This window comes from Lichenostomus cassidix, chromosome 2 (assembly GCF_008360975.1).
Source record: "Lichenostomus cassidix isolate B80296 chromosome 2, HeHo_3.0, whole genome shotgun sequence".
In the NCBI taxonomy this organism is placed as follows: Eukaryota; Metazoa; Chordata; class Aves; order Passeriformes; family Meliphagidae; genus Lichenostomus; species Lichenostomus cassidix.
In genome coordinates, this window is record NC_139482.1 from 70,204,943 (window position 1) to 70,216,721 (window position 11,779).

The 11,779-nt window shown below is 47.6% G+C and overlaps 1 protein-coding gene across 4 annotated transcripts in view; it reads right to left on the reverse strand.

Annotated features, from left to right (window-relative positions):
• Window positions 1–2,202, reverse strand: part of ZCCHC2 (zinc finger CCHC-type containing 2) — a 44,785-nt gene extending 42,583 nt beyond the window's left edge. For 3 of the 4 annotated variants that reach the window (XM_085052072.1, XM_085052070.1, XM_085052069.1), the window contains exon 1: window positions 905–2,201. In XM_085052072.1, coding sequence (XP_084908198.1) covers window positions 905–1,834 — 930 coding nt within the window. In that variant the 5' untranslated portion in view covers window positions 1,835–2,201. Of the gene's footprint in view, window positions 1–904 lie in introns of all 4 variants that reach the window. The other variant, XM_085052073.1, reaches the window with a different exon arrangement.
• Window positions 2,203–11,779: the final 9,577 nt, after the last annotated feature.

Sequence of the window (11,779 nt, forward strand, 5' to 3'; positions counted from 1 at the left end):
ATGCCTGTCAAGAGGGCAGCAGTGAATGGCACTGGGCAAAAACCTCTGCTTGAACAGTGCTACTGCACAGGAGAATGCTTCCGTTGTCACTCACTGCAAGTCCTCATCCCCGGTGACAGCCACCTCCTAGCAACAAGTGGCACATCTGTTTTCAAGATGAGCTTTGCTGTTTCCTGACAGCCACCCAAAAAAATAATTTTCCTCTGCACAGAAGATCCAGTTGTGACATTTTAATTCGTTGCTCTAGTGGAATCATTACCACCCCTTCCCCAACGTTGTCAGCCATCTCACTGAACCTGGCGTTTCAGAGAACCAGCCTTAGAGCTGGTGACCTGACTGCTGCCCTGATTCTTGCCAAGTTCAAGCCTGTGTCTCATTTTGGGAAGGGGCAAAGGAGCAGGCTCCATATAAAAAATATTTCGACGTTTTCTATTGGTTTTTAAGCCCCTAGAGAATGCTCTCTTAGGCAATCTGGTCTCTATCCAGCATTCTTATTATTATTTCTATTTTTACAAGTCAAGCTGTTGCTTGTACTCCTGCATCGTACAGTGGCCTACAGCGTACGAGGCAGCCAGTTCAGTACTGTGCACCCTGCACTCCAGCACGGCAGAGTTCCAGAAAAAAAAAAAGCAGTGTTCCAGAAAGCATGGCAGGCTAGAAAAATCAGCCCTTCCCCCTCCCCCCCCCCCAAGAAATTCGTAGTAGACACTCCGCAGCAGGCTGTGGGGGCGGCCGGGGCTGACGCTGCCGTGGCAGGGGGAGGACGGGAGGGACCACATCCCAATGGGGGGGATTCGGGGAAAGGCAAGCAGCCGCTCCTACGAAAACGGGAGGCAGCGATGGAAGAAGGACGAAACCACCCGCTGAGATGGCGCAGCAGGAAGAGCGCAGGACGCGGCGTTACCTGGGCTGGGTGGCGGCCGAAGCCCTCCTCCTCCTCCTCCTGGTCCCCGCACAGGGCCCTCCGCAGCCGCTCCAGGTGCTCCCGCAGGGTGACCCGCTGGTGGAAGGAGAAGGCCGGGTGCAGCGAGGCCATGGTGAAGAGCAGGAGCAGCTCCTCCTGCGCGCCGCAGCCCAGGCCCTGGGCGGCGGGAAGCCCGGCCTGCCCGTTCTCCGCGGCTCCGTCCATCACCACCACCACGTCCCCCTCCTCCTCCTCCTCCTCTTCCTCCTCCTCGGCCGGGGCCCGCCGCGCTGCCGGGCAGCTCTGCAGGATGGAGTCCACCTGGGGCAAGAGGCGGTGCAGGCGGCCGGCGGCCTCGCGGTTCTCGGAGCCCAGCAGGGCCAGGTAGACGATGAGCTTGGAGCGCACGGCGGGGTCGCGGAAGTCGCCGAGCTGCCCGGGGTCGCTGAGCCCGTTGGCCTTGGCCTCCGAGTCGCGGAGGCAATGGTAGTCCTTGCGGGCCAGGTCCTCCAGGCAGGAGCCCAGGAATCGCAGCTCCAGAGGGTTGCACAGGTCCAGCAGCCCCACCATGAACTCCAGGCGCTGCGCCGAGCCCAGCACCAGCCCGAACCACTCGTACACCGTCTCCTTGTCGGTGCGGGCGGCCGCCGAGCCGGGACCGCCGCCGCCCGGAGCGCCCAGCGAGGCGTGGGGGGGCGGCGGGCCGGGCCCAGGCCCCGGCCCCAGGCCGTGCAGCCGACTCGGCCTCTCCAGCCCGCACCCCCTCCCCGCCGCCGCCGCGGCGCCCCCGCGGGCCCGGGGCACCTGCTGCTGCAGCGGGAGGTGACAGTCCAGGGCGCCGCCGGGCTCCTTCAACCCCGCCGCCGTCGCATCTTCCGCCGCCGCTACCTTGTGGCTCGTCTGCTTCAGGGGCAGCTTCATCTTCAGCATCCTCGGCGGCGGCGCGGGGGGGACGCGACGCCCGCCGGGACCCGGCGGCAGCGGGGAGGTGGCGGCGCGCGCGGCGCTCAGGCGGAGCCGCTCATGCCGCTCATGCGGCCCGGCCGGCGCGGGAGCGACGCGCGCGCACGCGGAGCGGGGGGAGGGCGGCCACAACGGTCCCGGCGGGCGGGGAGCGGGCAGTGGGAGGGTGGGGCGGGGCTCGAGCGCGGCGGCGGCCGTTCCCCGTCTCCGCCTCCCCTCGGCGCGCTCCCGCGGCGGTTCCCCCTCTCCCCGCCCGTGCCCGGCGCCCGCGCAGAGCCGGTAGGCGCCGGCGGTGGAGCGCTCGCGGCCCCGGGCGGGCGCGGCGGGAGCGGCTGCGGCCCGAGCTCCGTGCGCGGGGGGAGGGGGGCGCGGGCGGGGGGCAGGGAAGGGGGGGCCGGGCGGAGCCCGCGCGCGCCTCTCCGCCTATGGGCGCCGCCCGCGTCAGCGCGCGCGCCCGCCCGCGGCCGGGGGCTTGGGGCGCGAGGCGGGACCGTGCGTTGTGCGCGGCGCCGCGCCTCGGGCTCGCGCGGCCAGCGCGGCCCCGCCCCGCCCTCGGCCCGCCCCGCGCCCCGCGCGGACACCGGCGCTCGGCTGGGGAACGGGCCGGCGCCCCGCGTGTGCCCCGTGAGCTCCACTGGTCACGCCGAGGCGAACGGGTCAGCAGTTCGCCTGCGGGCCTCCCCGTCTCCCGGATGAAAGACTGCCCCGAGATAAGGGCGTGCGCTGGCTGATGGCTCTGGCGCGCAGAGCCACGTGGGTTTGCCCACAGCCGGCGGAGCGGGCCCGGAGCGGTGCCGAGCCGGAGCTGGAACAATGCTGAGGGTGGAAGCACGGCTGCTACAGGCCTCGCTAAATTTTATCTTATATTTTCGCAATTCTAATGCAGTTGAGACTTCTGGTATTGTAAAATGTCTCCTTTTTAAAAAATTACTGTTGTTACAGTATCATGGCTTTCCACCAAGTTTTTTTTTTTACAAAAAGGAAATAGAGGGAATATTGCAGAAAAAAAGCATAGTACAGCAAAATGGCTTAGGGATACTCCGTTAGGAAATAGCAGGCTTGCTGTACTCTCATTCCCCCAGTTGTGCTCCCAACTGTTGTGTTCCATGATGAAAAGCCTACAATTAAAAGATTAAGCAGTTCTCTGAGTAATCAGAAAGTTGCAATGCTCCTCGCTTTGATTCCCACACACTTACATAAAGGAAATGAATTTGAAACGACAACCAAGCCTGTGGCTTGCTCAACTGCACAGTGAAGAATATCATCATTTTTAATTACAATTATGCAGAGCAGCATGCCTGATCTGCTTACAGCCACAGAGTATAAACTATCAGAGCTGGCTGCCCCTTACCTGTTTGTCCAGGAGCCGATGGTGCTACAATGAAGAGCTTATCAAACAACTAAGAAATTGTCATGCAGATTATGATAGTCTTGTATGCATCCTTCAGATTTGCCACACAGCAGTCTTAAGTGGTGGTTACAGACTATACCATTTCCTGCATTTTTGTGTATGTACAACAAACATATGTATTTTGGTTTTGAAAATTAAATTACTGATTTGAAGGTGGCTCATGTTGGGTTTATATGTTTTTAATGGCTGCTCAGTCTTCTTCTAGTGACAAAAAATGGACTTGACCCTGACTCAGCACAGCTCTCCTCATTCAGTGGCATCACAGGAGCACTGTCACTGTCCTCACCGCCTCTTCAGGAGTGGAGCAGGGAGTGGGAAGTGGGTCAGACCTCATGCTTCCATCCCAGACTGCCAACACTTCGTTGCTGGTCCCAGGACTAGGGAGGTGCAAGAAAGTCGCACGAAGTCTCATAAACTTGTTTTATCCTCTTTCATTTGATCCTGTTTGCCAGTTGCAGCTGGGCTGGACCTGTGAATCATTCCAGATCCCTGCAATCATAAGTCAAAGCAGCTATCATAATGCCACAGTAGAATATTTTCTTATGTTGTCATTATGAAGCAGTAATTCTAGAATTACAGCAATTCTTGTCATATTATTGTTATATTTTTTTTCCAAAGAAAAAATACTGTGACTATCTTGGGGGATGTGCCAAGCTGGAATTGTGGAAACACAGAAATAAGGCTTGAGGTTTCTGCTTAATAGTTTGAACAGATATTTAGTCTGAATAGAACTTGCAAGATCAGAATTACAGTGATCCAAATGTTAGATATAACATTTCCTACTTTAACAATCTGTGATTCAAATAAAATGTCACATAGCTCCAAACAGATAACACCATGGAGAGTGAAAAAGGAATTTATTTTTGTGGCAGTGGGCAAAAGGGGATGGCAGAAAGAGAAGGTTCACTGCTCCATTCAAAAATCCACAAAGGTAAGGTAAATCACCCACTCATGAGGGTAGTGGTTGAAAGTACATTCTCCTGGTCCAGAAAACACTTGAAGCCTATCCCTATTTGTGACAGTTCCCAAGCTGATCCTTAGTTTCACAAAAAAGCTTAAGAACCCGATTAACTCAGCTCTCCTTAATTTCCCCTTCTTAATGGCTTTAACTATGATACTTTAGGAAAACAGATGTGAAACGTGTGAAGTCAGAAAAGAAAAAAAAGAAAAACAGGAAAAGGAATGTTATGAGAAAGCAAAAAAAAAAAGACAAAGATAGTCCAAGTGGGTCTACAAGTAATTCAGTAGCTGAGGGAGGTGTCAGCAAGGGAGAGGCCAGTGCCAAAAGAGAACTGAAACTTAAGTGCCCAAGAGAAATGAAAGTGAAACTCCGGACTGTGAATGGAATGAGGACATGGAGGGGAAGTGCTCAAACACTGAGAAGTTGATACGATAGACAGGAGATGCTACTGTAAAATTATCTTGCCTATGGCAAGTGCCCTGGAGGTTTTTTAACCTGTCTTTCTTAAAAAAAAATGTATAGCTTGCATAGGTCTTTAATGACTCGGGCCCACAGTCATGCTGACTTGGAGTGAGCAACTGTACAGAGCCTTAGAGGGAAAAATATGTCAGTAATCTGTCTGAGCTGAAAGCCAGATGACCTCAGATGCAACACAGAGCAGGCGGAGGAGCAGCAGGACAGTGCTGCTGGTTCGGGAGCAGCACTTCTTTGGGAAGTGGCTTTCATTAGAGTACAGAAGGGTCTGGCCTGACACCCCAGTCAAAGGACAAAAAGCCATGTCCAAGCGAGCCGCAGTTGCCACAACTGGATTTGCAGCACAAGGAATAGTGACTTTTCTGAGTCTTCCCCACCTGCTGTATTTTCATCTGTACATCATAACCCCTCTTTACCAAAGCCCCAGAGCCTCCCGAGTGTAGAGGCTTCATTACCTGTCTAGAAATGTCCTTACTGACAGGTCCTTCTGTGAGCCTTCTGGCTCAGCTTTTCCACGTGGCTGTGACCATCACTGTTTGGATGCATGAGCTGTGGAGAACACCAGGAGACACACAAGCCCTGGCGACACAGTTTCCTGTACTTTGTGTGCCACCACAGCAAGCAGAGGCAGCCACGATGTGTCTTTTGAGTGAAACATCCTCTCTCACTAAGTTCTTCCAAAGAGGTCATCAGCATTGTGTGGTTTTGTTCAGCAGACCTAAAACTTCCCCAGCAATGCTTTCAGATGGGGGAAAACCAGTAAGAAAAATAAACAGCACAACAGGGACACTGGACTGAATGCTGAAGCCAAGGGACGAACCAATAAAGCAATCTTCAGCTCTATTAACATACATTTCCTTTCTTTCTTCTTTTTTTCTTTTTTTTTTTTTTAATATTGGCTTCTTACCAAGGCAGTCAAAAGATTTTCCATTTATTTCAGCCGTATATAAAATCAGTTTCACAGTCTCTGTTTGTTTGTTCCTTTTCCACTACTAAGGATCTGCTAAAATTGTTTAGTAAGAATGGGAATGAAGTTGATCTGTGGTCCATCCAGATAGGGATGCTGTAGGATATGTAGATATGTATTTCATATATATCAGGATGTTTTTTTCACATCCATACTGTTCCCCAGCTATACTGTCTCTGCTACTAAGTATTTTCACTTTAAACAAAGGCTCAGTGAGCATCTGCGCATGGACTCCTATACTACAGGTAGAAGATACATAAATAAGGAAACAAATCTTCTATCCTCCTTTCCTCCTTTATTCCCTTTCTCTTCTTTCCCCCAGTTTATTCCCTTTCTTCTCCTTTTCCAGACTGTAGGATGATCAATTGCTTCTTTATACAAAGTTTGCAGATGTGTTTAATCCACTGTCAGTAACATTGTCAGGTCTCCCAGCCAAACTCCCAAGGTATAAGGGAATCATTTTAGGCAATGTCAGACAAATGTCACACAAAAGAAGACAACCTGGAAGAAAATATAAGTTCCTTGATAAAGCTTTGGAGCAATTTTGGTGACTCATGATTTGTCCTTTATCTCATTACAGCTGGCATTTTTTGTGTAACTTTTCTTTTGTTAAATAGCAGGTAGTTAAGTTTTTGCCCTGGGATCTGGAAGAAAAAGCCTTGAGAATGTAACAATGTGAAATTCATTAAAAATAAAACCTGTCAAACTGATAGGTTATTATTACTTATTTTTTAATCCTTATTGCTGTGGTGGATTTTGAATATTTCAGCTGGCTTACTCTTTCAATCTCTTTTTCAGCAGGAGTTGAGCAGGCTTTTGTTTGGAAACTGAAGATGTGTGTAAGAAAGGACTTTTTTAATACGCATGTCTGCAATGAAGACATGCATATTAAAGACATTTAGGACTTTATATTCAATATGAGTAGTAAAATGCAGAAGGTGACCCATAGACCTAATTATGTTAGCATCCAGTGTAGGAATAAACATACAATTTTAAACACAGTTTTTGTGGGTTTTATGTTTTTTTAAATTTCGGATTTAAACTTACTGAAAAATTAGTTCAGTATAGGCAGAGGGTGTGTTCCCAGGACCAGCTTCACTATGAAAGACTATTTCTAAACTCAAAGTTGTTGGTTATTCATTTGCAAAGGTTGTCTGTCCCAGGCCTCTTTGGCAAGCTTGCCAATAAAGGTACTATTATGAAACAGGGTTGCAAATTTCAGCTCCCCATTCAAAGGAAGCTGAATTGAGGCCGCAGTCTATATTTTACATAACTGTCAAAGGTGAATTATTACTATTTTCGACTGGACCCAGCTCAGAAACCTGTGAAAGATGGAAACATTACCAATCTGCTAAGATAGGGGGGCCTATTTCAACTTTAGTGCAGAGTTCTAGCCTGTGAAACGCATGCCTGTCTGTATTGGTTTGCTTTTCTCCTTGTAAAGTTATTGAGAGAATTTAAGGAAAGGTAAACTTGCGGAAGCACTGGTATATTTATATCCTTTGGATCTTCTTTCTGGCCAGTGGTTTCATTAAACTGACTGAAATTCTCAGTGGGATTTTACCATCACAGAGCACAGCCTGCACTGATGCGGGTCCTCCTGAGTTAAGTCTGGTATAAATTGTGCAGTACCAGGATACATTGTACCGAGAACTGAACTCTGCACACAAAGCTACTACCCAATCTAGATGACAATGCTGTTTCGGGGAAGAAAGCAATGGGCTTTTTAACACCATTCAGCTTTGGGCTTTCTAATGTTTCAGCAAGGACAGTGGTGAAATGCCTGCGACTCCACATTGTTACAGGTGAGCCATCAGTGTGTTTTGACAAGAAGCAACACATGAACTCATGAACATGAGCAGCCTGCACACACAGCTCAGTTAATGCCAGGGCTTTGCTGTCACGGGAAGTCCCACTTAAATAAGACCCTTTAAGTGTATGCCCAAACCAGCCAGTCTCTGTTCTGTTTAGCACTGAAGTACATCCTTAAAGTGTAAAGCACTGAAATTTAAACACCTACACAGAGAAGAAAAGACTTAGGCCACCTTAAACATCTGATGAAAGTTAATTGAAATCTGTTCTGAAATGAGGGCTCGCAGAAGGAATGTGGGTGTGGCTCCAGCACCAGGCCTGCCTGATATTAGTCATGTACATGATAATTATGTATGCAACGAACACCCGGGAATCAAACTGAGAGGTTTATTGGCTAGATTATTTCACAATTTCTACACTTGGGCCAGAAGGAGGAGAAGAGCAACCTGCTGATCAAACCATATGGAAACCACCATGTGCACTGGAGGATTTTCAGAGCAAAACTCTCACCTGTATGGATTCCAAGGTACCAGGGAGAAGGCACTATATCCTGACCTTTAAAATGTGCAGTCACAGTCACAAAGACCAAGGGATGCCAGCGTGATCTGTAAAGAGTCATGAGTCACTTGTGAGATTTGTGCTGCAGAAGGAACACATTATCCCTTTGCTCTGCCAGTAGTGCCAGTCTCTTTCTGTCTTAAATGATCCATCTGCTGCTGCCCAAATTAGACACACAGCTCTCGCCGTCACTGTGCAAAGCCATCGCCGACAGTGCTCAGAGTGTGGTGTTCTCCGTAGCTCAAACCTTGCTTAGCATCCCACCTGCAGACAGGGAACCCCGTCGTGCCAAGAATGGCTTATGTCCCACCGAAGCCCTCAAAAGAGGAATTGTAGCTGCAGCTGCCAGAGACAATTAGTCAAAGCTGGGACACTGTGGGTCTTTGCCAAGAAGCCCAGCTGAAGGGCAAAAGGAGTGATCTTCCTCTGGGGTGGGAGTTGCTGTCATGAGCCTATGGATGAGATTGGGTCTGGTGGAAAAATGACCACCTCAGCTGCACAGCTCAGTGCTACGGGGGTGTGATGTGGTTGTCTGCTACTGCTTGTTTGTCTTCTGCTCCAGACCACTTTTTGGCTCAGGGTACACAGCATCACTGTTCAAAAAATCCTCGAGCCTCAGCACACATCACTATGCTGTTGCTGTTTGTACCCACTGCATGCATTAACCTGAAAACAGTGCAGCAGTGCTCAGCAGAGGAGGTGTTACACACTGACATTCAGTTATGGTGACGTAGGTTGTGAAAATAAGTAAAATCAAGGAAGCAACCTTCATTTCCTTATGCTCTTTCCCACAATACATGTATCTATTTTGAGGTGCCCATAGTTCAATTGTCCTGGAGAGTTTTTCTATTTGCTTTTTGGAGATGTCCAGTGCTCAGTTCAGCTGTGAATCCCTGCTTGTAAAGCAAGAGTTCTCCATTTGGCGACATCTTGGGAATAAAAGAAGGAATTAGAAATCTCTTGATGTGTAGGTGTTTCATTCTGGAGGTGTTTCTGGCTTTCCACTTCTGAAGAATGAGTAGGTTGCCTTGAAATAATGACATTTGTGGAAGCTCTTTAAGTCTGATCTGTATTTATTAGGACTTTGTAGTGTATAAGCGGGATGTTTTACAATCTGGGGTCTATGAAGAAAAGCATCACAAAATTTACTCCAGAAAAAAGAAATAATTCAATGAATAGTTGAGAGGATACCTCCTACAGAAGGAAGAAAGGAATCTACATAAGCTCTGGTTCCTACTCAAATTAATAGCCCCACTTCAGTAGTTTTTAATGGTCTAAGGCATCAGATTTACTGTTTAGTGTCAACATCTCAAATCCCGAGCAAAGCTGAAGTAGAGGACTGTGGTACAGAAATATCAAAAGCATGTCTGGGCACTGAACAGCAGCTTGGATCCCTGGAGCCACCAGGGCAATGCCCTCAGCTCAGCCAGGCTCCAGCCTCACCCCCTGGGGCATTGCAGACTCCCACCACAAAGCCCTCCTCTGGCTGGGTGGTTTGGCTCTTTTGGTGGTGGCCAGGCTCAGGAGCAGCTGTTTCTTTTCTGTAAGGAAGAAGAGGAATTTCTAAGTAGAGAATAGAGGGTATTTTCTGTACTCATGAGGTGAGTGGGTGTTCTCCTCATTCCCACTCCGGTTCAGCAAGGGCACTCCAGCATATGTTTAGCTTGAACTTGAATGTAAAAGTGATGATGTTTGTGATTTGTTTAGCAAAGAGAGAGGCTTCTTGTGGCTGAAGCCCGAAGTCTCTTTTCTTTTTTTCCCTCAGTTACAGGCTGTCATTAATACCTGAAGACAAGGGAAGGGTCACAGATTATCCCATTCCATCCCTACCTCAAGGGGTGTTTTCAACAGGATATAATTATCATCAACAATCATCTACTAACTCTTGAAATAATAGTTTTGTCATGCCTAGCTTTCTCTAGCATGTATTGAAAGAGCAATCAGAGTTTGAAAAAGGAGTACCCTTTCTCTCCCAGAAATCTGTGAAGTATTGCAGGCTCTGAAGAACTAAAAAGCATGCCTGAGAAATCACTGGCAAGAGGCTGGTTTCTAAATTAACAAATTTTTAAAACTTTTCTGTCAAAAAACTTCTTAGCATCTTCTTCTCAGATGAGCAGTTTCAAGATTTTTCTGCATTTTTTCTCCTCTCTGTGCCATTTTATTCACAACTTCTTTCTTAAATACTTGCCAGACAGAGACATGGATATCAATAAGCTTCAAAAGTCTTTTGATGGCCTTTGAAACCCATTGCCTTAATAAATCTTTTCTTAGCCCAAATGATGCTTTCTGGCTGTGATCTGTGCCAAATCTCTTGGTCCCTCCTGTTCCAGCCATCCCTTCTGCTCCTGCAACATTGACCAAGCAAGGTTGCTCGATGTGTTTCCTGCAGAGGTCCCAATATTGCCCGAAGCAGGGGAAGACATTGCATGTAGAAATCAGTCTCCCTCAAGGACAATATGGACTACTGTGTTCACCTCCAGTCCCCATTCAAGAACTTCCTTTTCTTCTATGCTATACTTCTACATCCATTTTGGTGATAAACTCACCTGGCCATGACAAAGACTTTCTCTGTATTTGTGCAGTGGCCAAAGCATTGATCAAAGCCTCTAGAAAGTAATAAAATGCACAATAAAATAGTAATTAGGAAATCCTGTCTTAGGGACACATGTTGTTTTCTCTATCTTTAATATGCCTGATGTACTTTGAGACACCGAAAGAATAGAAATCTGTAATGCTTTGAGTGTGCCTGAAGATGATGAGAAAGCCGTGATGATAGAAGGCTCAAATTGGAAAACGTTGTGAGCACACAGTCCACAATGCAGCACCCTTATCTGTCTTGACAAGCTGCTTTATCACCTCCTAGAGAAAAGGTGGCAAAATCAGTTAAATCGAATGAATTACCATTGCAGCCTTCTGCAGGATCCTTAAAAAGGCACTTCAGCTTCTCAGGAAAGGATGCTTTGTGAGTGCATTTTAAATCATTTCAAGGGTTTAACTTTTTACCAATTTAATTACTAATCAGTATCAGAAGCCAGTTGCAACATAATTTTGTCAAATTCTTTCTTTCTCTACATTTCCTGTTTTAAAGAGTCTCTGGAGATTGCCCTTCTTCAGTCCTGAACGCTCTGTTTAAATATGTTAAAAAATAATCTTTGAAACGCAAAAATCTAGCTTGGATATGTAGTTTAAATCTGGCATCTAATGAATTCCAAGGGGTTCCCAGATCCCTCAATTCCTCTGAACATCACACTCTGACTACTTTAAAAATTCTACTGTCCTAGGAGCTCATGTTTTTTAAGCACTTAGAGAGCATAGTAATGAGCACGAGAGAAAAGCTGAAAGAATATGACAGAGACATGAATTTCAAACAGCAAATGCCAAAAAACCTGAACATTACTTTTCCTTTTAAATAAGCTTGCAACCATGAGACAAAAAAAAAAAAATTGTCGAAACTGATTTGAGACATGCAGCTTAACAAGATGTTTCCTCTCACTAGGTCTCTGGAAATGCTTGGACTTCTTTTGCCATCTGCAAAGTGCTTTTCAAACATTGTTTACTTGATCTTAAGCTTCTCCTGGGAGACCAGTGGGAAATTAGTGCATTCTTTTTCAAGGTATAGAAATTGAAACAAACATAGATAAGCCTCATCATTTAGGAATTCATTCCCAGTGGATGCAATCTCTTTGGCAATTCTATCTTCAGAAGTGATGGCTGGAGGGAGCAATTGGA